Source organism: Aulonocara sp. 'chitande type north' Nkhata Bay, linkage group LG7 (genome assembly GCF_057382095.1).
Source record: "Aulonocara sp. 'chitande type north' Nkhata Bay isolate Kocher_YH1m ecotype deep benthic linkage group LG7, A_spYH_male_GT1.1, whole genome shotgun sequence".
Lineage (NCBI taxonomy): Eukaryota > Metazoa > Chordata > Actinopteri > Cichliformes > Cichlidae > Aulonocara > Aulonocara sp. 'chitande type north' Nkhata Bay.
In genome coordinates, this window is record NC_141350.1 from 59,186,183 (window position 1) to 59,208,478 (window position 22,296).

The 22,296-nt window shown below is 41.4% G+C and overlaps 2 protein-coding genes across 2 annotated transcripts in view; both read left to right on the plus strand.

The window, feature by feature from the left end:
* The first annotated feature begins 5,513 nt into the window (after nucleotides 1-5,513).
* On the plus strand, nucleotides 5,514-16,580 carry klhdc4 (kelch domain containing 4). The gene is made up of 13 exons (XM_086301688.1): nucleotides 5,514-5,747; nucleotides 5,929-6,020; nucleotides 7,057-7,135; nucleotides 7,840-7,938; nucleotides 8,319-8,455; nucleotides 8,581-8,673; nucleotides 10,090-10,252; nucleotides 10,339-10,417; nucleotides 10,516-10,724; nucleotides 12,994-13,213; nucleotides 13,323-13,511; nucleotides 13,762-13,878; nucleotides 15,648-16,580. The coding sequence occupies exons 1-13, from the start codon at nucleotides 5,649-5,651 to the stop codon at nucleotides 15,818-15,820; spliced, it is 1,749 nt and encodes a 582-aa protein (XP_086157814.1). The 5' UTR covers nucleotides 5,514-5,648; the 3' UTR covers nucleotides 15,821-16,580.
* A 3,229-nt stretch (nucleotides 16,581-19,809) lies between these two features.
* The window catches only part of jph3b (junctophilin 3b), a 65,983-nt gene continuing 63,496 nt past the window's right edge, over nucleotides 19,810-22,296 (plus strand). The window contains exon 1 of the mRNA XM_086301687.1: nucleotides 19,810-20,131. The gene's annotated coding sequence lies outside the window, so the exon portion shown is untranslated. The remainder of the gene's footprint in view (nucleotides 20,132-22,296) is intronic.

A 22,296-nucleotide genomic window follows, 5' to 3' on the forward strand; every position in this document is an offset into this window, starting at 1 on the left:
AATAAATATGTCGCTTCTATCAGTCGTGTCTTCTATGTTTAATCACAGTGAACGGATAGGAAATTATTAGAAGGGATGGAGATGAGAGATAAAACTTCCATTTAATCAGTGGTTGTGGAAGGTATACGTGGGAGCAAAGAAACACACAGCTGTCCCCTTCTGACAGTTTGCAGTGCTTTCCATTTTTAAATTGTCTCTGTCACAGTGTGATTTTTTTTAAAAAAATTACCTAATAAAAAATTATTATTTTTTACTTAAAATAGAAAAGTATTTACTTTTACTTTTTATGAAAAAAAAATCAATACGAATTTGGTTTTACATCTCTGTAATATTAAATAACGTTAAACTTGCCCCCCGCCCTTCCTACAGCTTTTGTTTTATATTACAGTTTTTTTCAGTCGCTAACAAGCGTTTGTCCAAACAGTTGTCACATTTGCAAAACTCTAAACACAATTAGCACAGCATTGGTCTGTTGTGGCCATACCATTCACACATTTCATGTCGTGTTCACCCAATATGCAGTCAGTGAACACATTTCCACAATGCTTACATTTTCTTAACAGACAAGCTATACCTCCCAACAAAATTATGGACTGTTTCTGTAGTATCTACGAATGTTAACACACAACATCCCACAATAGCAAAAACAATATTCCAAACCTTAGATACAGTATAAAAACCTCTGCTTCTGCAATGATATCAGTACAAAAACAATATCAATATCAAAAATAGATCTCAGCTGATAATAAACAAACAATTGAATAATTGACACACAGCTGATTTATGTTGGGTAAATTGGGCCAACCACAGCTTCTTCCATTCTGGCTTAGAGTCAGTGGGGTTTATAAGGCAAGACCTTGAGGAGTGATGTTTTTGGAAACAAAAAAAAGACAAACACTGTATTGTCTGGTCGAGGAAGAGTAGGAGCAAGGGGCCCAGGGAGAAGAGCAGGCCCAAGGAGAGGGCAAGGTAGAGGTGTAAGAATGCGTGGTGGTGGCATTCCAAGGGCTGCAAGAACAGTAGTCAGTGATGAAATTCGTGCCACTATCGTTGACCATGTAATCAACCATGGTCTTTCACTAAGAGAGGCTGGTGAAAGAGTGCAGCCCAATTTGAGGCGGTCAACGGTTGCCTCCATTATACGCATCTTTCAACAAACCAACAGGTAAGTATTGCATTTTACATGGATTGTTTCTATTCTCACTTGACATGTCAATATGGTCATACAGTAATGCATATGTTGAATTTTTTGTCTTTCTAAAGAATGCAACATCTTCCACCCTCTGGGGGAAGAGGAAAGCTCCTCAGTAATGATCAGGAGCTTGCCATTGTAGAAATGGTTACTGCAAATAATGCAATAAAACTGCGTGAAATTCAAACTAGAATTGTGGCGGACCATGAGATATTTGACAATATCGATAGAATCAGCCTCACAACCATTACGCGGACATTGTCCAAACACAGAGTGCGGATGAAGCAGCTCTACACTGTTCCCTTTGAGAGGAACAGTGAGAGGGTCAAGGAGCTACGACGACAATATGTCCAGGTATAGTGTATATTCAATCCAATGTCCAGTTCTATAAGCTTTGCACTTTGCAAGTAGGTAACCTACACAATACTAGGTTACAGTACAGTATGGTATACAGTAATAACATGACTTACATAAACTTTGTTTCAGAGAGTTATGGAATTGGAGGCCAACCATGCCCCTCATGAATTCATATACATCGATGAGGCAGGATTCAATCTGGCCAAAAGGCGTCGACGTGGACGAAATGTAATTGGAAAAAGGGCCACAGTTGATGTGCCAGGACAGAGAGGGGCAAATATTACCATGTGTGCAGCAATTGCAAATGCAGGATTACTCCTTCACAGATGTCAGGTTGGACCCTATAATACAGAGCGCTTGCTTGCCTTTCTCAATGATCTCCACCAGTGCCTGGTTCCAGAGCAGGGTCAGGAGGGTGAAAACATGAGGACCTTTGTAATTACCTGGGACAATGTGGCTTTCCATCACTCGCAAGCAATAACAACATGGTTTGAAGTCCACCCAAGACTGGTAAGTCTCTTCTTTCCACCCTATTCACCTTTCCTCAACCCCATAGAGGAGTTCTTTTCTGCATGGAGGTGGAAGGTTTATGACCATCAGCCATATGACCAGATGTCCCTCCTTGAAGCCATGGATGCTGGCTCCAGGGACATCACAGTTGACGATTGCCAAGGGTGGATCCGACATACCATGCGGTTTTATCCCAGGTGCATCGACTTGGATAACATCAGATGTGATGTTGATGAAAACATGTGTCCTAACCCTGAAGATCGCAGAGATTAGATGCAAATTTTTTGCCTTTTTTTAGCCCCCCTCCCCCCCTTTTTATCTTGGCTTTTTGCTGTTGTTTTTTTGTTCAGAATGCGCTTGTGTGTTTCATGGATATTTTGTTCACTGTAAGCAATACTGTAGAACTTTCTCTGTCCTATCATACCGTGTTTCTACTGTACCTCCTGTAGTAAACAGTAAAGAAACAGAAACTTGTTTGCTTTTTACTGGAATGCTTTTGAATGTGAACATTACTGTACATGTGGACATACAGTTACCAACCAAGACATTTCTGGTGTCAAAATGGTGGATTGCATGTTTTGCATGCAAATACCTGTAAAACTGAATCATAAAGGTCTATGCAGTTTTTGTAATGTCAATAATAGCCAGTATTTTGAAACCTGGTGTACTTTGACTGCATGTACCTTGTGAAGTGAAAACAAGTGTTATTCTTTGACAGACTAATTTCATTTTGAGTCAGATTTATAGTGTTTTTGTACAGTTAGTGTGTGCAGAGAAAGATGTGTTCTATTTTGAAATGAAGAGGTAGTATATATTTAACAAAATGTATTTTTGAGAAGAAAATTATCCATTTGGCCAATTGTGTTTTGTAGGTGTGAGTCTGTGTTAAGAGTTTAGAAAAAGTATCTGAAGTATGGGTAGGCGCTTGTTAGCGATTGAAAAAAACTGTAAATGAATAAATATCACATTAGAAACTGCAGCCAACATGTTGTTTCACTGCTGCCTGAGTCAAAGGCAGGTCAGAGGTGTTTAACTGACAAATAACTGGCCATTAGTTTCTCTCTGTGAGATTCCACACAAAGTAAAGACAAACAGACACGTGATGTTAAACAGGTGACTGTCTACACGTGTCCCTCAAAAGCTTTCTGCCACTGGTGCACATTTACTCTTAGTTTATTTTATATTTTATCTTTATCTAAACGTTTCTGAAGACTAACAGGACTGCGCAGGACAGTAAGGAGCATACAAGGAGTCCACAAAGGCATCAACCAAACCTACCTCAGGACTCCATGAGCGGTGCCCTGTCCAGACTTTGATGAAGACCTACACAATATTAGCCAGTAGAGCTTGGAGTAGAGAAGCTATCTGTCTTGAACCATCCATCGTATTAATTTACTTTGCTTCCAAGGAGCCAGACTTTTGAGGTGGTTTTGAATAATAGTTCTCCAGACTTTCTGATGATCTTTTAAAGTTTATATCTTTACATGATCATTTTCAGAAGTTTTTTTTGTTTCAAGCATAAAAAGACACCTGGCTAAAGGGATGAAGCAGTGTTGTGTCTACACATAACAGACAACTTTCCAAAGAAACAATTTTAAAGTGCATCTTCAGATGCTTTACTTTGTGCATGTCACAAAAATGGGGCGACCGTGGCTCAAGGGGTTGGGAAGCGTATCTGTAACCGGAAGGTCGCCGGTTCGATCCCCGGGCTCTCTGTCCTGGTTGTTGTGTCCCCATGCCACTTTACCCTACCGCCTACTGGTGTTGGCCAGAAGGGCCGATGGCGTGATATGGCAGCCTCGCTTCTGTCAGTCTGCCTCAGGGCAGCTGTGGCTACAACTGTAGCTGCCTCCACCAGTGTGTGAATGTGAGAGTAAATGAATAGTGGCATTGGGCGATCGTGGCTCAAGAGTTGGGAGTTCGCCTTGTAATCGGAAGGTTGCCGGTTCGAGCCCCGGCTCGGACAGTCTCGGTCGTTGTGTCCTTGGGCAAGACACTTCACCCGTTGCCTACTGGTGGTGGTCAGAGGGCCCGGTGGCGCCAGTGTCCGGCAGCCTCACCTCTGTCAGTGCGCCCCAGGGTGGCTGTGGCTACAATGTAGCTTGCCATCACCAGTGTGTGAATGTGTGCGTGAATGGGTGGATGACTGGATATGTAAAGCGCTTTGGGGTCCTTAGGGACTAGTAAAAGTGCTATATAAATACAGGCCATTTACCATTTACCATTGTAAAGCGCTTTGGGTGCCTTGAAAAGCGCTATATAAATCCAATCCATTATAAATGCAAATTTCCATGTCTTTAGTTACACAAATTGTCAAAAATACCACAGTTTGACAAGCATTAAATAGTATTCCTGCACCAACTACATGATTCAGCTCTTAGCCAAACAAATTTGGCATACCTCAGCAATGTGTGTATTGTTTTATTTATTTATTTTGAGGAAACTAGATATTTGGAGAATAAAAGTAGTAACATGTCACTTAAAAAAATAGGAAAAGAAATCCGCAAAGACTGATCCAGGGCTTGAGACCTTTCGCTGAACAGTGACGGTCTCAGTGGAAGTGAAGTCATTCTTAAGAAAAGAAAACAGGGAGAAAGCTGAAGTATGTCAAACTGCACAAGAACTGGACTGAAAATGAATGGCACTTAGTCTTATGGAGTATGAATACAACTTTGAAATACAATGAGTGTCTACACTCACTGTAGAACATGATAGAGGGTCTGTCGTGGTTTTGGGCTTCATTTGGCAGTTCAGTCCTTTCAAAATTGATGGAGTAATAAATGCAGAAAAGTCAAAGGAGCTTGCAAAGAAAAGCGTCTGGACTTCTTTAAGTTGCTTGAAGACGTTTCACCTCTCATCCGAGAAGCTTCTTCAGTTCTAAGGTCAAATGGTGGAGAGTCCCAGATATAAACCTAGTGGGAGTATCCCCCCACAGAGGGACAAAAGGACCCCCTGATGATCCTCTAATCGCCTGAGCCAAGGTGTGAAGAAGCTTCTCGGATGAGAGGTGAAACGTCTTCAAGCAACTTAAAGAAGTCCAGACGCTTTTCTTTGCAAGCTCCTTTGACTACGATGACCTGGATGACTGAGAACCTTCACAGACAAAATGCAGAAAAGGATTTCTGGAGCTTTCTGGTGTAGTAAATAAATTAAATGTATACATCATTAAATAATTAATTAAATGTGTCTTTCATTCATTAAAATGGAGATAATTAATTAAATATACAAATAATTAATAAAATGTCAATTAATTTCATTGTAAGCGTTTGATATGTTACTTATTAATGAATTAATTAAACATTTAATAAATTAATTAGTGTCACATTTCATTATTTATTTAAGGACGCGTTTATTTGATTCATTTTGGCAGGGAATGAGCGCCTTATCGGTTATGTAGTCCTCCTCCGCGACTGAGGGCGCTGTTACATCCCAACAGCGTGCTGACGTCAGGTTTGTTGCCGGAAGTACCTCTCAGTTGTCAGAGGAAAAGCATCGAAATCCGGCGTGAGAGGCTGTTTTGGCTTCCATGTGGCACTGAAGTCAAAAGAACTGAAGATTTTACGAGTAACTGTCCGCTTATAGAGCAGCCATGGGGAAAAAAGGCAAGAAGGAGAAGAAGGTTAAGGGAGCCGAGAAGACAGCTGCCAAAATGGAGAAAAAGGTTTCAAAAAGGTCCAAACGAGAAGAGGTAACAATTAAATCAAAGTAAAATAGGATGAATCGGAAAGCCCTATCCTGTTGCAAACCTTTTACGTTTCGCAGATTATTTATTTATTCTATTTATTTATTGAATCAAATTATCTTTAATATGAGGTGAGCACATAAAGGCGTTTTTGATTTCTTCTCCGTTTAACCTTTTCTGCCTGCAGGATGATTTGGAGGCTCTGATCGCTGAGTTTCAGAGTCTGGACGCAAAGAAAACCCAGGTTGTCGAGACGACGTGTCCGCCTCCATCACCGAGGTGAAAAACATAGAGTCAGGCTCAATATTTGGAAAATATAAATAAAATTCAGTGTCATAAGCAACATCACAGTGACCCACAAACAAAGATGCAAAACAAGAGATGCAAATTAACATAAATTGCACATAAAAGTCACCAAAATAAGGCAAAAAAAAACAAAACAAACAAAAAACGTGCGTAAAGAGATGAATGAATCAAAGATACAGAGTGAGAGAGAAGCAAAACATCAACAAGGAATGCACAGTGACAGAAATTCACAAGAAATCACCAAAATAATGCAAAAGAAAGTGTGTAAGAGGGATAGAAAACAACCACAGATCCCAACCTTTGATTTTTTTAAAAGATATAATTTTCTATAATTTTGTATTTTTTATCGTGGTTTTGACGTAGTTTTGTGGTCAAAATTACAAAAAAACTTACCCGAGTTTTGGATTTTATATTATTCACTCAAATGACTTACAGTGTAGACAGGAGAAATGCCAACTCAATTTTTTGCTAGTCCCTGTCATGAATGAACAAATCCATTATTTATTAAATTAAATGCACTGAAATTAAAAGATTTAGTACATTATAACATTATTCCAATGTTATAAAAAGTACAGTTTGGGGGATTTGCTCCTGTTTAGCACCAGTGAGGACATTTTTCTGCCTCTTTCCACTTGTTTTCATTATTACCAGTGTTTTCTACACCATCACAAGTCTTCTGCACAGTACAAAGGATGTGCTAGTTAGCTGTGCACGTAGTCTGCAGTAAAAACACAAAAAGTTTAATTCATTCATTCATTCATTCATTTTGATGCCGGTCCAAAAGTAGAACTTCAGGGATCAATAAAAAAGGATGTGAATCATCCTTTGACGGAGTCGTTAATGAGTGCACTGAGTGCAATTTCACCAGAGTCCATCCAGTATAAGTTCAGAGATTGTATTCAAAACAACACATTTCAGCCAGACTGTGGTGCTAAAGAAAAGACTCGGGGACTATTGAAGTGAACAGGAAGAAGAATCGCTTGATGATTTACCTCTTCATGCTTTTTAGATTGAATGGATCCCTCTCTGCACATCCTGAGAAAGATGAACTCATCCTGTTTGGAGGAGAATTCTTCAATGGAAAGAAGGTAGCAGATTAGTCCAATAAATGATATTGTGCATTAGTGCTCAGTCGTGTGTACCAACCTTCAGTATATGTCTCCTAGTGTGAATGAGCAGCTAATTACACAGCGAAACAGTTCATCTAACACTCTTTTCACTGATATTTGTTTTTCTTGCAGTGTTGGTTTGTTATTTATTTGGTATTTTTGGTAGTCCACTTTTGCACCTTTTTCTATGTATTTTTCTCCCTGTTGCATGGGCTGCACCTTATTATTTTTATTACAACAACATCAAATGTCATCACACCGACCTGTGTCACTAAAGAACGAGTATGGGCCATCTTGTGTTCAAAGGCTGCTGCACCTGTCAGGACAGCCAATGCTAGTTTGAACCTGCTGTGTGTTTCAACTGACCCTAGCAACCAATCAGAGTAGAGACTAAACATTTTCAACAGAAGTTACCAAGGTGATTTTCGCAGGTTAAGAGAGAGTGTCTTTGTGATGCTCAAAGACCTCACTCACCGGTTATTTTTACTTCATAGTACAACCCTCCGCTTTCTGATTGGATTTTTTTCACAGTGTGTTGATTTCGAATTAAAAATTTTATAATTATTTGCAAGCATCACATGCTTAAATCTCTCCAGCCTATGGTTAATATGAGCCTAAGGCTTCCGTGGCTGATTTTGTGTGGACAGTTTTAAAACCCCTGCTGTGGTTTTCTGTTTTTGCAGACGTATCTGTACAACGATCTGTTCTTCTACAACATCAGGAAGAATACCTGGGTTAAATCAGAAATCCCCAACCCTCCTCCACCACGCTGTTCTCATCAGGTACACAACATCCCAGATGAAGAGTCTTAAGTGTCTTTTGGTACACAGTTTACAACTAAACATCTCAGGGGTTTCTTAGCATTTGATAAACCAGCAAACACCACACTTTTTCACCACACAGCCAGTACCTGGGTCAAATTTGTGCTGTCATAGTGTTGTGATTTATCATGTCAGCCACAAGGGGGCAGTCTGCTGTAGCACAGATCAGAGGGCAACTTTAAAACTTATCAGCAATCGCACATCATCACAGCAAGACAGCCTTTTACAAGGGAACCAGTTAAATCTGAGGACATCAAACTGTCTTATCTCGTGCTGTTTTTGCAGCCGTCTTCTTCCCCCCCGCCTCACTCCTCCCCCTCTCCTTTCTTTCCTCCACTCAGGCGGTGGTAGTTCCTCAGGGCGGGGGACAGCTCTGGGTGTTTGGTGGAGAGTTTGCCTCTCCAAATGGGGAACAGTTCTATCACTACAAGGACCTTTGGGTACTGCACCTTGCTACACACACCTGGGAGAACATCAAGTGCGTACAAAGGCTGCTAAGCATAGATGCAGTAATTGGAAGTTGTTGCTGATAGATGGATTGTGTAAATACAGAGTCTCAAGTCCAGCTGCTGTACAGATGTTATGTTAGTTTTTACTTTTCAGGGCACCGGGCGGTCCATCGGGCCGCAGTGGACATCGGATGGTCCTCAGCAAGAAGCAGCTGCTGGTGTTTGGAGGTTTCCACGAGAGCACCAGGTAAACAGGCTCACTGAACAGGTGTCATGGTGGTCACTGTCTGCTTGATATCAGCAACGGATGAAGTGACAAAGAAACTGAATCCACTGAAAATCAATCATTTATTATTTGAAATTAAATGCAAAAAATCTAATTAATTTGTGAAGACGTGTGTAAGAGATTGCGTATATACCATTCACAGCAATCTGAGGACATCAAGCCTCCTTATCTCACTCTGTTTATGCAGACATCTTCCTTCCCCTGCTTATAATGGAAGTTTAATCAGGCTGCGAAATGTTGGCCGGCTCAAAACTGTGTCAGAATTTGACTCGTCGATCGTGGGGACTGGTAAATGAAAATCACTTCAAGCATGAATACAACTCAGAATATATTGCTCCTAAAGTTCTACTGCGTTCCTTTACTGTTAAATAAATAGATAAGGAGCATGACAGTAAATTAGAAGATTGCGTCGGCATTTGGACATTGCTCGGTGTTTGTTTCAGACTCTTCTTGTAACATATTAACACTTTTTGTGGACAGAAATTTTATGTTTTGGACATACAATCTTGTGAAAAACTAAGTACACCTTTACTCCTTCCAGTCAAATGCCTTTGATTAACTGATAATCAGCACCTCTATAAAAGCACAGGTTTTGTAGGTCTGGAGAATTCAGGTGTTTAACACATTGTCAAACTCTTCCCAGCAACTTAACCCCAATTTCAGTCTGCAATGACATGACAATAAGAATGGGAATGTACAAGAGTGGTTTGTTTGGAAGGGTTAGCAGGAGAAAGCTTCTTCTCCCCAAAAAGGGCATGACAGCAAATTGCATCTAAACAAATCACGAGATTTCTGGAATAATGTACTTTTGACCGACAAGACCAAAGTATAGAGCTATTTAGACTATGCTTAGCACCTTTTGGAGAAAACTAAAGATAGCATACCTGCGCAATTCGACCATGAACTACTCTGTGTACTAAAGTATTCTAGATTCAGATGTCAGGCCATCAGTCCGACAGCGAAAGCTTAGATGAAACTGGGTCGTGCAAAAGGACACTGATCCTGAGCACTGCAGCAAATCTGCTACTGAATAACTTCAATAGAAAAGAATCGAGGTGCTGCAATGACCCAGTCAAAGACGGGCATTAAGAGAGGACCTCTATCTATAAACACATTCCCACAAACCTCAAACTGAAGCAATGCTGCAGAGACGAGTGGGCCAGAATTCCTCCACAGTGATGTGAGAGATCGATAAAGTCATACAGAAAATAGTTCAAATTGTTGCTGCCCAGGGTGGCTCCACAAGCTATTTCATTAAACATCCACCGCTGCTGACGACAGTAGTGACACTAGCTGATGCATCTGTGGATCCCTACAGTTTTTCAGTGTAAAAGCCCAGTGTCCTTATGCTCCCGCCTCTGCCTCCTCACCCTGCAGGGATTTTATCTACTACAATGATGTCTACTCTTTCTCCCTGGACACCTTTTCTTGGTCACGCCTCTCTCCATCAGGCTCCGCCCCCTCCCCGCGCTCTGCCTGTCAGATGACCTCCACTCCAGACGGCATGGGCGTCATCATCTATGGGGGATACTCCAAAGTGGTGCGTGTGTCGTCTGACAGCCTCCCCCGTATTGTTGTCATTTTTTTGTTGTACAGCCTGATTAAACTGCGTGTGCGTTCATGCAGAGGGTCAAGAAGGATGTCGAGAAGGGGACCATCCACTCTGACATGTTCCTTTTGAAACGAGAGGGTAAAGATGGTCAAGGTACACAACACTCAGTTGTTAACGACAAAATCATTCAAGTCTAACGATGTTGCTCCTGTCCTCGTGGTATATGTTGTGACTTTTCCTCTGTCCTGCAGAGAAGTGGTCGTGGTCCAGACTGAACCCTTCTGGCAGTAAGCCCCCTCCTCGCTCTGGTTTCTCCTTGGCGGTGGGCCCAGCTGGGCGGGCGGTGCTGTTTGGTGGGGTTTGTGACGAGGAAGAGGAAGAGTCGCTGGAGGGCGACTTCTACAATGACCTGTACTTGTATGACACAGTGAAAAACCGCTGGTTCCCCGGTGTGCTCAGGGTAAGCTACGATCTATGTCTGTCCTGATGAGAGTGGTCCTTTCCAGGATGAAATTACCTCCACCTATAGATCTGAGTGGTTTGAGTGTGGAAACTGATACACTGTGGTGTCATTCATAATTGCTGTGTGTGCATAAAAGAAGGAGTAAATTGAGATCTATAAAAGCAAAGGCTCTGAATTATAGCTCAGCATAAGCAATACGTCGAGCCACAGTTTCATACTTTCCTTCTAGATCCACTTTATCACAAACATTCAGCAGCTTTGAGCTCATCTGGTCCATAGTTTGTATCGCATATATGTAGCCCAGTGCAGAGGAGGGGGTCTGATGGCATGCTGCTGTGTGTTCAGTAGGGCTGCCACGATTAGTCGACTAGTCACGATTATGTCGACTATTAAAATCGTCGACGACTAATTTAATAGTCGACGCATCGTTTGAAGCTTTGTAAGATCACAAAGGATGCAGGAATGAGTAGTAGGATTTAAGAGTGTAATAACGGACTGAAACAGAAGATGGCAGCACTGCATGTACAAGGATGCCAGCTGCCGTTAAACCCCGAAGAAGAAGAAGCTGTGTCCCAGAATTCATAGCGCAGCTGTCAACAATGGCGGCAGCTAGTTAGTTTTAACTTTACTCTTATTATCCTTTCTGGGTCACAAAAAAAACGTTTAACATATTTTCAGGCGAGAATGTAGCTGTGTAAACCTCAAATATCTGCTCAGTTTATCAAGACACCACATATTTTCAAAAGCGCTCCGACGTTTTCGGAGACGTCTGTTACCCACTAGCTCGTTAGCTAGGCGGGGGCAAGGCTAACTAGAGCCGTGAGAACACCGGACTCCCGGCAAATCGTTTTCAAACCCACCGCCGTCTTTCGCTAGTCAGGTTAAACATATATATAAGTCACTTAGATAACTTAAAAATGTTATTGTTTGGCTTTCTTTAGTATTTTATTTGTTCCTGAGTAAATCGGTTTGGCTGAGATTAAAGTTATAGTTTTTGCACAGCTAAAACTGTCAAGCAGACAGCTGATTATCAGAAGTGTGAGACGCTGGAGAATATACTCCGGTGTCCTGTTATATTTTAGAAAGCAAGGAGTTTATTAAACTTCACCGAAACAATCTGCAAATTTCATTAAAAATTAATAAACTACCATCTTGTCTTTATTTTTAGTTAGCACAAACACTTAAAGCTGTAAGCTAATGATAGTTATATAAGACCAGATGCTGCTGGTGCAATAAGCTGTACGCTGTACGTCCAATGGATGATGATCTGATTAGTCGACTAATCGCAAAAATAATCGGTGACTAGTCGACTATCAAAATAATCGTTTGTGGCAGCCCTAGTGTTCAGTTATAAAGCATCGCTGCTGATGCAATGCAGAATTCAGAAGGTAGGAAAAAAGACAACATCAAAGAGGAATAAAGAAATGCAGACTGTATCGGGGCAGGATGACGGTGCAGTGTTCAGCTGTCACAGCAGGAAGCTCCTGAGTTCAAACCTGCCAGCCAGCTGCGATCTTTCTGTGTGGAGTTTGCATGTTCTCCCTCTCTGTGTGGGTTCTCTGTGGGTACTCTGTCTTCCTCCCACAGTCCACATGCATTCTTTACATGGCCATCAATTTAATTTAGTTTTATATATGTAGCTCAAAATCACAACAACATTTGCCTCAAGGCGGCCATCCACCGCAACCAGTTGGGGCTGAGGGGGGTGGAAGACGGGAGAAAAAGCAGCCTGTGGAAGAGAGCAGAGATTAGTAATAACTAATGACTCCCTGTGCATTGTTAGATCCAAACCCAACCCAACTCGGTGGATGAATTTGGCCTGATGTGTTAGTGTTCTTATCACTTCACCAGCTGTAGTACAACATCTGTCTTCAATGGACATTTGGAGATTTTACAGGATTTACGTCACATCTGACACTTGCTGCTCTGATATACGTTATTTTGCACATCTCCATGAAACAGAAGTTTAAAACAAAGAGCATTGATATGATCAGAAGGTTGGTGGTTCGATCCCTGGCTCCTCCAGTCTCGATGTTGCTCTCCGATGCATCCATCGGAGTCTGATTGTCGTCAGGAAAAAGCACTCAGTTTAGAGACAGCGCTTGTGAGAATGGGTGTGATTGGGTGAATGTGGCATGTTGTATACAGCGCTTTGAGTACTCTGGGAGAGTAGAAAAACGCTGTATAAGAATCTGTCCATTTATCATTACCATTTACTTTCTGTGTGCTCAGTTTTATTTGATTTCTTCTTTGTGTGTCTGTCCAGGGAAACAAGACAGAGAAGAAGAAACGGCGGAGGGTGAAAAAGGATATGGCAGAGGGGGAGGAAGCGGAGAGGGAGGAAGAGGAGGCAGCGGCACCTCAAGGACCCACTGAGATCATCAAAGAGATCGTCACTGAGGACGGAACAGTGATGACCATTAAGGAAGTGATTCCTGGTCCTCAGGTGCAGGAGGAGGAGGAGGAGGAAGAGGAGGAAGAAGATGGCAAGATTACACACACTCGTGCTAAACTAAAGGAAAGAAGTTCTCAGCATCTTTGTCTACCTAACTTCAGGGTCTTTTTTTTGTTTTGTTTTGTTTTTATCGTCATTAGGCTCGGCCACGGCCCCGCTCATCGAGCCTTGCCCGAGGTCCAGCGCCATGGCAACAGTGCGACAAGGCAAGCTCTACCTGTACGGGGGGATGTTTGAGGTGGGCGACCGCCAGTTCACTCTGAACGACTTCTACTGTCTGGACCTGCACAAAATGGACCAGTGGGAGGTTCTGGTCGAAATGGACCCAAGTGAGTCAGCCGGACAATAAAAGTCCAAAAGCGACAACAAAGAGGCCTTAAACGAAATCCGTCAGCTCAGCGCACATAATTAAAGCAGCCAGTGTGTGTGTGTGTGCGTGCGTGCATGCGTGTGTGTGTGTGTGTGTGCGTGCGTGTGTGCGCTAACGTCTGAATATCCTCTGACGCAGGAGAGAGGTGCTGTTAAGATGGGAGTCAGGGGCGTGAGGTTTCATTTGGATTTATGATGGTCTCTCCACAGAGACACAGGAGTGGCTGGAAGAGTCTGAGTCAGAGGACAATGAAGAGGAAGAGGAGGAGGCGAAGGGAGCAGAGGGGGAGGAAGAGGAGTCCGAAGAGGAAAGCGAGGACGAGGAAGGCAAGAGATTATTCAGGTTCTTCGATGGCCGACACTTATGTGCTCTCTTTATTTATAATGAGCAACAAGTGCAGAGTCCCATTCAGGATGTGCATGACATCTGTTTATATTGTACACCGCCTGTTGCAGTCTAATACAGCAGCTTCATAAAGGTATTAATACTTCAGTGAAATGTTTTAATATTTTTCCCTGCTCATGTTTTCAAATGAGCATCGAGATCATGTTTCTTCATCTTGAACTTTACTTTGCATACGTTTGTTTTTTTCCTCATTTGTTTTAAGGACACACTGCACGCCGTGCTGAGAGATACCTCGTTTTCAGCTAATAGCTTTTTGTAAATCATGTTGTTGCGAAACTGTCAAACTGTTTTACAGACACAACTTGTGTGTTGTTTTTGAAAGGCCACGGGAAATGTTGCTTAAAAAATGACAAGAAAGTTCCTCCTGAGACATTTACACAGTACCGTATTGTACGTTATTTCATAATCGAGTTTCTCACCCACCACATCTGTTTTTAATCTCATCATTCTTGGTCTGTCGCACACACACAGCAGCGTGTCACGACATTCATACTAACAGTGCAGTATCAGGCAGTTTAGAAAGTTTTTTGAACGTTTAAAATTCTCATGTGCATTTTTACTGGCCTAGGAAAAACAATGTCTGTTACTTTATATACTGTTAATCATATTGATTTATATGTATATTAATAATCTTAATCTATAAAATAATGAGCAGTGACCATTGTAGGATAAATATAGCGCAAAGAACAATAATTGCCTTAAAAATAAAATGTAGGTAGGAGCAGGAAGTAGGTATGGTTTCAGTGTTTGAGTCAATGGACATGTTTATATTCCATTATTGGTCCTACCTCTGCTCCCACCCAATCGTGTGGGGCATTGAGAGCACACAAAGCCGATGGCGCTGGGCTGGAGTGTGTTCGTCACAATCTGAGAAGTTAACCTGCAGCCACGTTTACAGCAATGTCCCAGATTTGAAGAACCATGACTAGAGTCTCTAGTGTGCACGCCAGTTTTTAATTACTCACACGACTGCTGTTACGTTTTCAGCCTTGATGCTGAGATAATGTAACAGAAGCTGTTGGGCTGAATTTAATTGAAATGAGTTCAGAAGCCCAACTTCCCACATTCCCACGTTTGAATCAGGATTTCTGAGCTGATGCGGTGATTCCAGGAAGTTAGAGAGCTGTGTTTTAACCTCTGCTTCTTGCCATTTTTCGGTCTTTCCACAGCTATACTCAGCACGAAGATATTAACTCTGAGAGAGAGCATCTGAACACATGCAGCGTTAGTGTCTCCCTCTCTCTCTGTTATGGACAGGTTTCTTTTGCTTTGCTTTTGCAGTTGGCTGTTCTAAACAACTCAACAATGCAAGCATATGCATGTGTGCAAATGGGATATTTATTTTGGCACCCAGGTGTAAATAACTCTGGATTAGTTCAGATTTCAGCTTTGTCCCTACACCTGTTTAATTTTTAAATTCTCGAGTTATCAGTCTCACAGATTTGGCTTTGGTGGAGCAATAATCCTTGTACTACTCCCTAGCTCCAAAGACATCAGCTCTGACATTTCTGGTAATGCTACCAATGTTGTATTTACAGATGCTAAAGAGATTTTTGTTAATAAACTACAGCTCTGGCTACTTAAGAGGAGATGCAACTGTGTTGTGGCTGCATCTGCTCAGTAACGTTAGTGTCTCTATTATGCAGGGCGCTCCCTCGTCTAACATCTGCACCTGACTGTGTGTTTCCAGATGAAGAAAAGCACCCCGCAGTGCAGGAGGGGGAGACGGTAACGGATTACCAGAACCGTACAGAGCAGTACTGGATAGGACTGGCACGTGCCAACATGGGCTCCGACGCCAAGGACAAGAAAGTTGCCAAGGTCGCCCTCGCCATGGCTAAAGTCTTCTATGAAGACCAGTAGCAGGATACGCAGAAGTGTGTGTGTGTGTGTGTGTGTGTGTGTGTGTAAAACTTTTTTGTAATGGGTAAACTTTTATATAACATTCAAAAATGCCTTTTGAACAGTCTGGGGGAAAATAATTCAGTCATGAATCGATTACATTCACTTTTCACAACGAAAACAGTAACAAATACAAATGACTGATGGTTTGTAAAGGTCAAAATGTTCATTCATTTGAAATAAAATCACTTAATTCATTAAATTCACCAAAACATATTTAATGCTGACATGTTTCACACACTGCTGCCGACATGTTATCGTGTCTTTGAGTGTAGCTGAGCAAGTGAGCAAATGCAACCCACCTCCAACTCAGTTGTACTTGGAATTAGAATAACTTTATTTTCCACAGTAGAAAAGAAATTGTCTTTGGTTCACAAATCAATTCACAATAAAGATGCTGATAATAATCAGCGCACATTCATACATGCACACACATAAAGCCTCAATAAAACTATAGAAATATAACAAAGCATCTTGTTACTTGGTATGCTAATTACATTTGGCACAAATTACCCCTTTTACGCCTTTTTAGTAGCTAGAGGCATCCTATGACATCATCCTCAGGGTGTTAGTTCAGTATCAGAATAAAGATGGTGTTCTTGGTCAACAATGATAGACCGAGTTTTCCCTAAAACGGCAGTGTGATCCGACTCATCTAATGTGGTTTGTTGTTTACCAATGATTCTTCCAGCAGCTCCGACAATCCTGTCCATGTTGTTTCTATTTGTATAAAATACATGGGTGACTGACAACAAAGTGCATTTCAAAGCTACCCAAAGTCTAAATAGTTGTCCTACCTCAAGAAGCATGTCCTTGATCTGCCTGATTCTCACTCCCTTAGCTCCTCCCCTTGATAAAATGACATCCATCAGTTTTGGGGTGCAATGGTCAAGTGTAGCCATTCAAGGCTTACAGTGGTTATTCTCTTGAACTCCTCCTTTATCTGTAGACCACACAAACAGAAGAATTAAACCTTGCAGACTATTAGCTATACTGCATTAATGAATGCTGTAATACATTATTTAAAGAGGATAGAAGTGATCTAAGGCTACCCCAAGTTTTGAGGGAACAAAAACAATCTTGGTGAAGACAAGGGAGACTTCCCCACCATAACCGTGGTGTAATCTCTAATGTTTTAGCAACCCTGTTTTTGCAGAGGTTTCGAATTTACACATTGTTCACTCCCAGCCCATTTTGTAAAAAATGTGTCCCAACTTAACAAAGCACTAATGACCCTACATTATCACACTATACTAACTGCTTACATAAAGTCTTAATATTAAGTAGATTCACATTGTTAATGCCAGAATAATGCTATTTGAATGACATTAACAATATTTCACACAATCTGATTTAAAAAAAAAAAAAAAACCCAAAAAAACAAAAGAAAGATAGCTACAGCTCTTAAGATCAAGAACAATACTTACTTTAAGCTGTATCACAATACTAACCAAAATCATTTACAATGTAATATTACGTATAGGTCATGCAAGTTTTATAAAGACATAAAATAGGTGAGCCAGATGGAAAAAAGAAGCCTCTAGGTTATCCCTCTGACAAAACTATTCACAGTTTAAGGCTTCCAATTTTGGTAAAAAGAAAAACAAAATCAGCCTAAGATCGAAATTAGATTGCACTGTGTAGCAAAACTTTAACCACGCTTTTCCTAGCCACAGTTGCACTCTCTAGCTGAAGACTTTTGTCAAATGAAATTGTTTAGGTTTTTTTATTTAAGAAAAACAAAACCTAGAACATCAGGCTTGAGATATAAAGAGGCTTTTTGTGCCATTTCCATGGACTTTCACGCAGCATCATTCATTCCTTTTATTCCAAAGTCATAATTGGGTTGGTGTGCCCTCTGCAGATGGCTGTTGGCAACAAATTTTCTTTCTCTCGCTTTGACTGGGAAAAGCAAACAAGCTCAGCTGAGCCGGGGAATGACTGCATTTGAGGAGGAGGAGCAGAAGAGCAGGGAAAGGTGGAGAGAAAGCCGGAGTGTTTTACAGGAAGATGGCAAAAGGAAAGAGGAGTGAGGCATGCAGGGAAGGATGAGAGGGCAAGTGCACGATGTCAGGAAAGACATCAGTCACCGTGTGAGCACCAGCCTATCCCTGGGTGACCTATTTTATCCTCCGTCAGCATAGCAAACAAGGGATGAGAAGAGACTGATGAATAATAGAGGAGGAGATGGCTGCCTTCCTCTCGTTCACCCTCTCCCCTAGTGCGACCCCACCCGCCACCCACCCCTCTTTTTTTTTATTTCAACTGCGGTACAAAAAAAGATTTTATAAATAACTTAAGAGATTTTTTTGGGGTGTGCTGCTGACGTGGGGGGCACGTAGCGTGCAGTCGTCAGAGATACGTCAGCTGTGAGTGTGCGCAAGAAAGACAGAAACTTGTAGAATGTGAGTGCATCAGTTCGAGGCAGAGGGATATTTCTGGATATTTCTGTTCTCGCTGTACATTAAATTGCAAAAATAGACGTGCAGGGTTTTCATTCAGTCGTTTCAAAAATGCACACTTGTGTAATGATTGACCACGCAGAGGAGCACTCTTATTGATTGCTTGGAGATATCACCCACTGTATGTACCGAGCAGATTGTGAGCAAACAGTGAGCTGCTGGATGAGGTTGCCTAACAGCGAGGAGAAACGGGTTTAGAGACAGATGTGGGTTTCTTTACTTTACCATCAATGTCTGAGCCAGTATGGAGGAACTGGCCTCTGACATTCCTAATGGCTGAAATTTATATCCCCGGAGCATTTAAGGAGTCATAATTCTCACTATAACGCTGACACACATGAGTGAAACCATGCTCGCCAAAGCCGTTTTCATACAGGCGCTGCAACTGCACACTGACTGCAATAGAAAGACTAAAATAGATTTTTTTTTAAACTGTAATTTGTTGTGCTTTGCTTCTTTTGAAGCTACAGATATCAGATATCCCTAATATGGCCATCTGAGCACAGAAGCTCCACCTACCTGCTATTAAACCCTTCTGATTGTGAGGAGCAGCCAATCACAACAAAGCTGGCTTAAATCTGGGGCGTTACGAGTCTTGCTAAGCTAGAATAAAAATAATGAGTTGGAAATAAATAAAATGAGAACTTTAAATGTGGCTGGAGCTAGAGTGACCAGATGTCCTCCTTTGTGTGGGACTCCACACCATTTGTGTTCCTTCTCCTCTGTCCCACATTATCCTGAGGTAATGTCCCACATTATGAATGGTTACGCAGCACAAGCTCTTTTCTAAAATCTGGCTTTTACCCAGTGAGTATGGAAGGAAGGCATTTATTATTAGGAAGAGGAAGGTTAACCTGTCTAATCACTAAACAAAGGTGTGACAGTCTGTGATACATTCCTGGATAAACTATTATTTAACATAAAAATTTAAGATTACCACTCAGCATTGCTGACATTTCCCACTTTGTCCCACATTTTTTTAAATGAGTGAATTAGCTGGTGGGGCCTTGTGGACTTAGCTAAATTATCCTTACATCAACCTGCATATAAAGATAACAAAATATGAATATCTGCTGTCTTGCTTTGACTAATTAATTTGCAGTTAATGTGAACCCTGTTTGTACTCCAAGTTTGGAGTTGAAGTGGCCAATCTCCACCCCTCACCGTCTGAGTGCCACTTTTATTCAGGGCTCCTCTTCATTCACTCAGTCTTCCTCCTCTCCTCACCCCATGACATTATCCGTGATTAAGCCAGTGCTGTAATTGAATCTGTTCAAATGATGTCAAGGATTTGTGAACCTTCGTTACTCTTTTGCTTCCAACTTCTCTAAATCCTAATCCATTTGTTGTGGTCAGGAAATCACACCAACCCAGTCTCACTCTGTTGCCCGCTCACCTGCTCACCTTCAGCCTTCCCCCACCTTTGTCTCTCTGTCTGCTGTGTTTAGAGGTCTAAGCCTTAATCCCTACCCTCAGTGATTTTATTACCATAATCTGGGTCAGAATTGGCTTAGCTCTCATAGACACTGCCATGCGGAAGGACAAAGACAACAACAGCAAAAGGACAGCAGTGTGAAGAAAGTGAATGGGAAAGGAGGACGCGATAAGTCTTGTAGGAGAAAGTGAGAGACACAGGTGTGAATGTATTATGTTTTACATCACACATTGAAAATGAGCCACACTGGCATTAAACATTACATCCACTTGGAGGTGTTAAGTTCGCTGAGGTACACTTGAGGCAGAAATCACACAGAGAAGAAAGAACAGCGCTTCGAACCCCGGCCAGCATAGTGGACGAGTCAGCAAAAAGGTCAGCAAAGAACAATTTTGGTTTGTTAGAACTGAATCTAAAGTAGAAAAGGCTCTGTAGTGTCTGCCAGTGTTTTATGGTTTTCAAAGTTTTCGGGAGCAGCTCCTCTACCTGCAGCCTTTCAGATGTCAGCAGGTTCAGTGGTTCATACCTCTTGCCTCGTGAGCTGCTTATGCTCCATTGAAATCGCTTTCCTCACCCTGAGTGTGATGTTATGTAACAAGTGACACAAAGACATGGCCAAGTGGAGCGTAGCCCCAGCTGTCTTGGCTGCAATATCACAGAGAAGAAGTTGAATCCCGCTGGAACCAAACTCGGAGACGCAACTCTATGGCGTTATTTTTGTGACACTATTCTGAGCGCACGTAAAAAAAAAAAAATTGACCGCATGTAAAAAGAAAATTTGCAGGTGCAAGTGTTGCATTTTGAGGAGAAATTTGTTTTGAGCTAAGAAAAGCTCAATTTGAGTGAACAAAATTCATTGCTGCGTGCAAAAAATGTATTTCAGTGTTTGCTATTATCCATACATACAATAGCACAATAGGATATTGCGTTTCGTCATTTCGAGCTGGTTGGAGACCAAAACAGCCAATCAGATTTTTTTGCAAGTCTGTGATTAGCTGGTTTTGTGGCACAAATATAACGGTGTACAGGAAGAGTTGAGCGCGCACAGGCAGAAATGTTGAGAGCGCAAGCAACACATAGCGAGTGAGCGCAAATGCAAAAACTGAGCGAGAGGGGCTGCTATTGTGTGTGTGTGTTTGTGGATAATAGCAAACACGGAAATACATTTTTTGCATGCAGCAATGAATTTTGTTCACTCAAATTTAGCTTTTCTTAGCTCAAAATAAATGCAACACTTGCACCTGCAAATTCCTTTTACGTGCGCTCATTTTTTTTTTACGTGCGCTCAGAATAGTGGCACAAAAATAACGCCATACAACTCTTTGGAGTGGCCAAAGTTGGTACAGCACTTCATGCAAGGCACCCATAAATATTACAGCAAAGCAAAAAGGAATGCTTTTCTTGGTACTTTACATGCCATTGCACACAAACATCTAATATTTTTAGCATTTAATATACCCCCATCCAAAAACACAAGAAAGAAAACAAACAAAAGGTAAAACCACATCTCTAGTCCATTCTGCAGCAGTTAGCTTAGCCTCAGTGAAGACCACGAGAAAACCACAGGAACTGAGGAAATTAAGCCAAAAATGAAATAACCCAAAGTGTATTCCTCTAGTTTTATTTATAGCTCATCCACCTGGATATTGGGTCTTAGTTATGGGTATCCCAATAGTGAGAGCTGTAGTCAATCTGCTCTGCTATTTAGCTAGCCACCAATCTGCCTTTATGCTGTGCTTGTGCTACTGTTGTCTTTTGGAGGATTTCTAACGGCCTGTTGTGTGGTCCAGTCTGTCCAAGGGACATTGTGCTTCAGTTTTAGTGAGTAAAATTAAACTATTTCATTAGTTTTTTGAGTATCAATAATTAGCAGATATGAGTGTCTGTGTGTTTGCTAACTGAGCTAACTAGTATTAGTGTATAACTTAGCGCTCCACCCTTTGAACAATACATATGGTTACTTCTGACTCCAGGAAATTAACAGCTATAATGATGTTGAAAGCTTATGGCTCCAAAACCAATCAATGGCCACATCCACGTTTTATATATGCAAGCAGTACATTGAAGTTCTTCAGAAGCTCCAGCTTCAGCTGCAGGTCCACACACGTTTGCATATCAGAGACTAAGAAAAGCACTCTAGCTAAGCACACAATGCACTTAAATGAAATAATTAAATGACACTGTGTTTCACATTAATTAGTCTGTGTCTCCCTCCTGCTACAGAGTAAACCGGATTCTTCTGAACCCAGCATGAAGCCTCTGTAGGTGCTAGTGAGCATTACTGATATTATTATGGGTAGATTAATCGAATTTCATCATTAAATTGGAATCCTTTTTTAAGAAAAAAGTTATAACTGTAATGCATCACCGAGTTATTCATTACTTCAAGAGATTGCATTATGACAGATTTGATTAGATGTTGCTTTATGATGATAAACATATGAGAAAAATGAGAGCCTGAAATTGATTACTCCTCTGCAGATTTCCAGATTTCTTAAGGCATTATTAATTTGAGCTGTTTATGTTAACATCTGCAACAG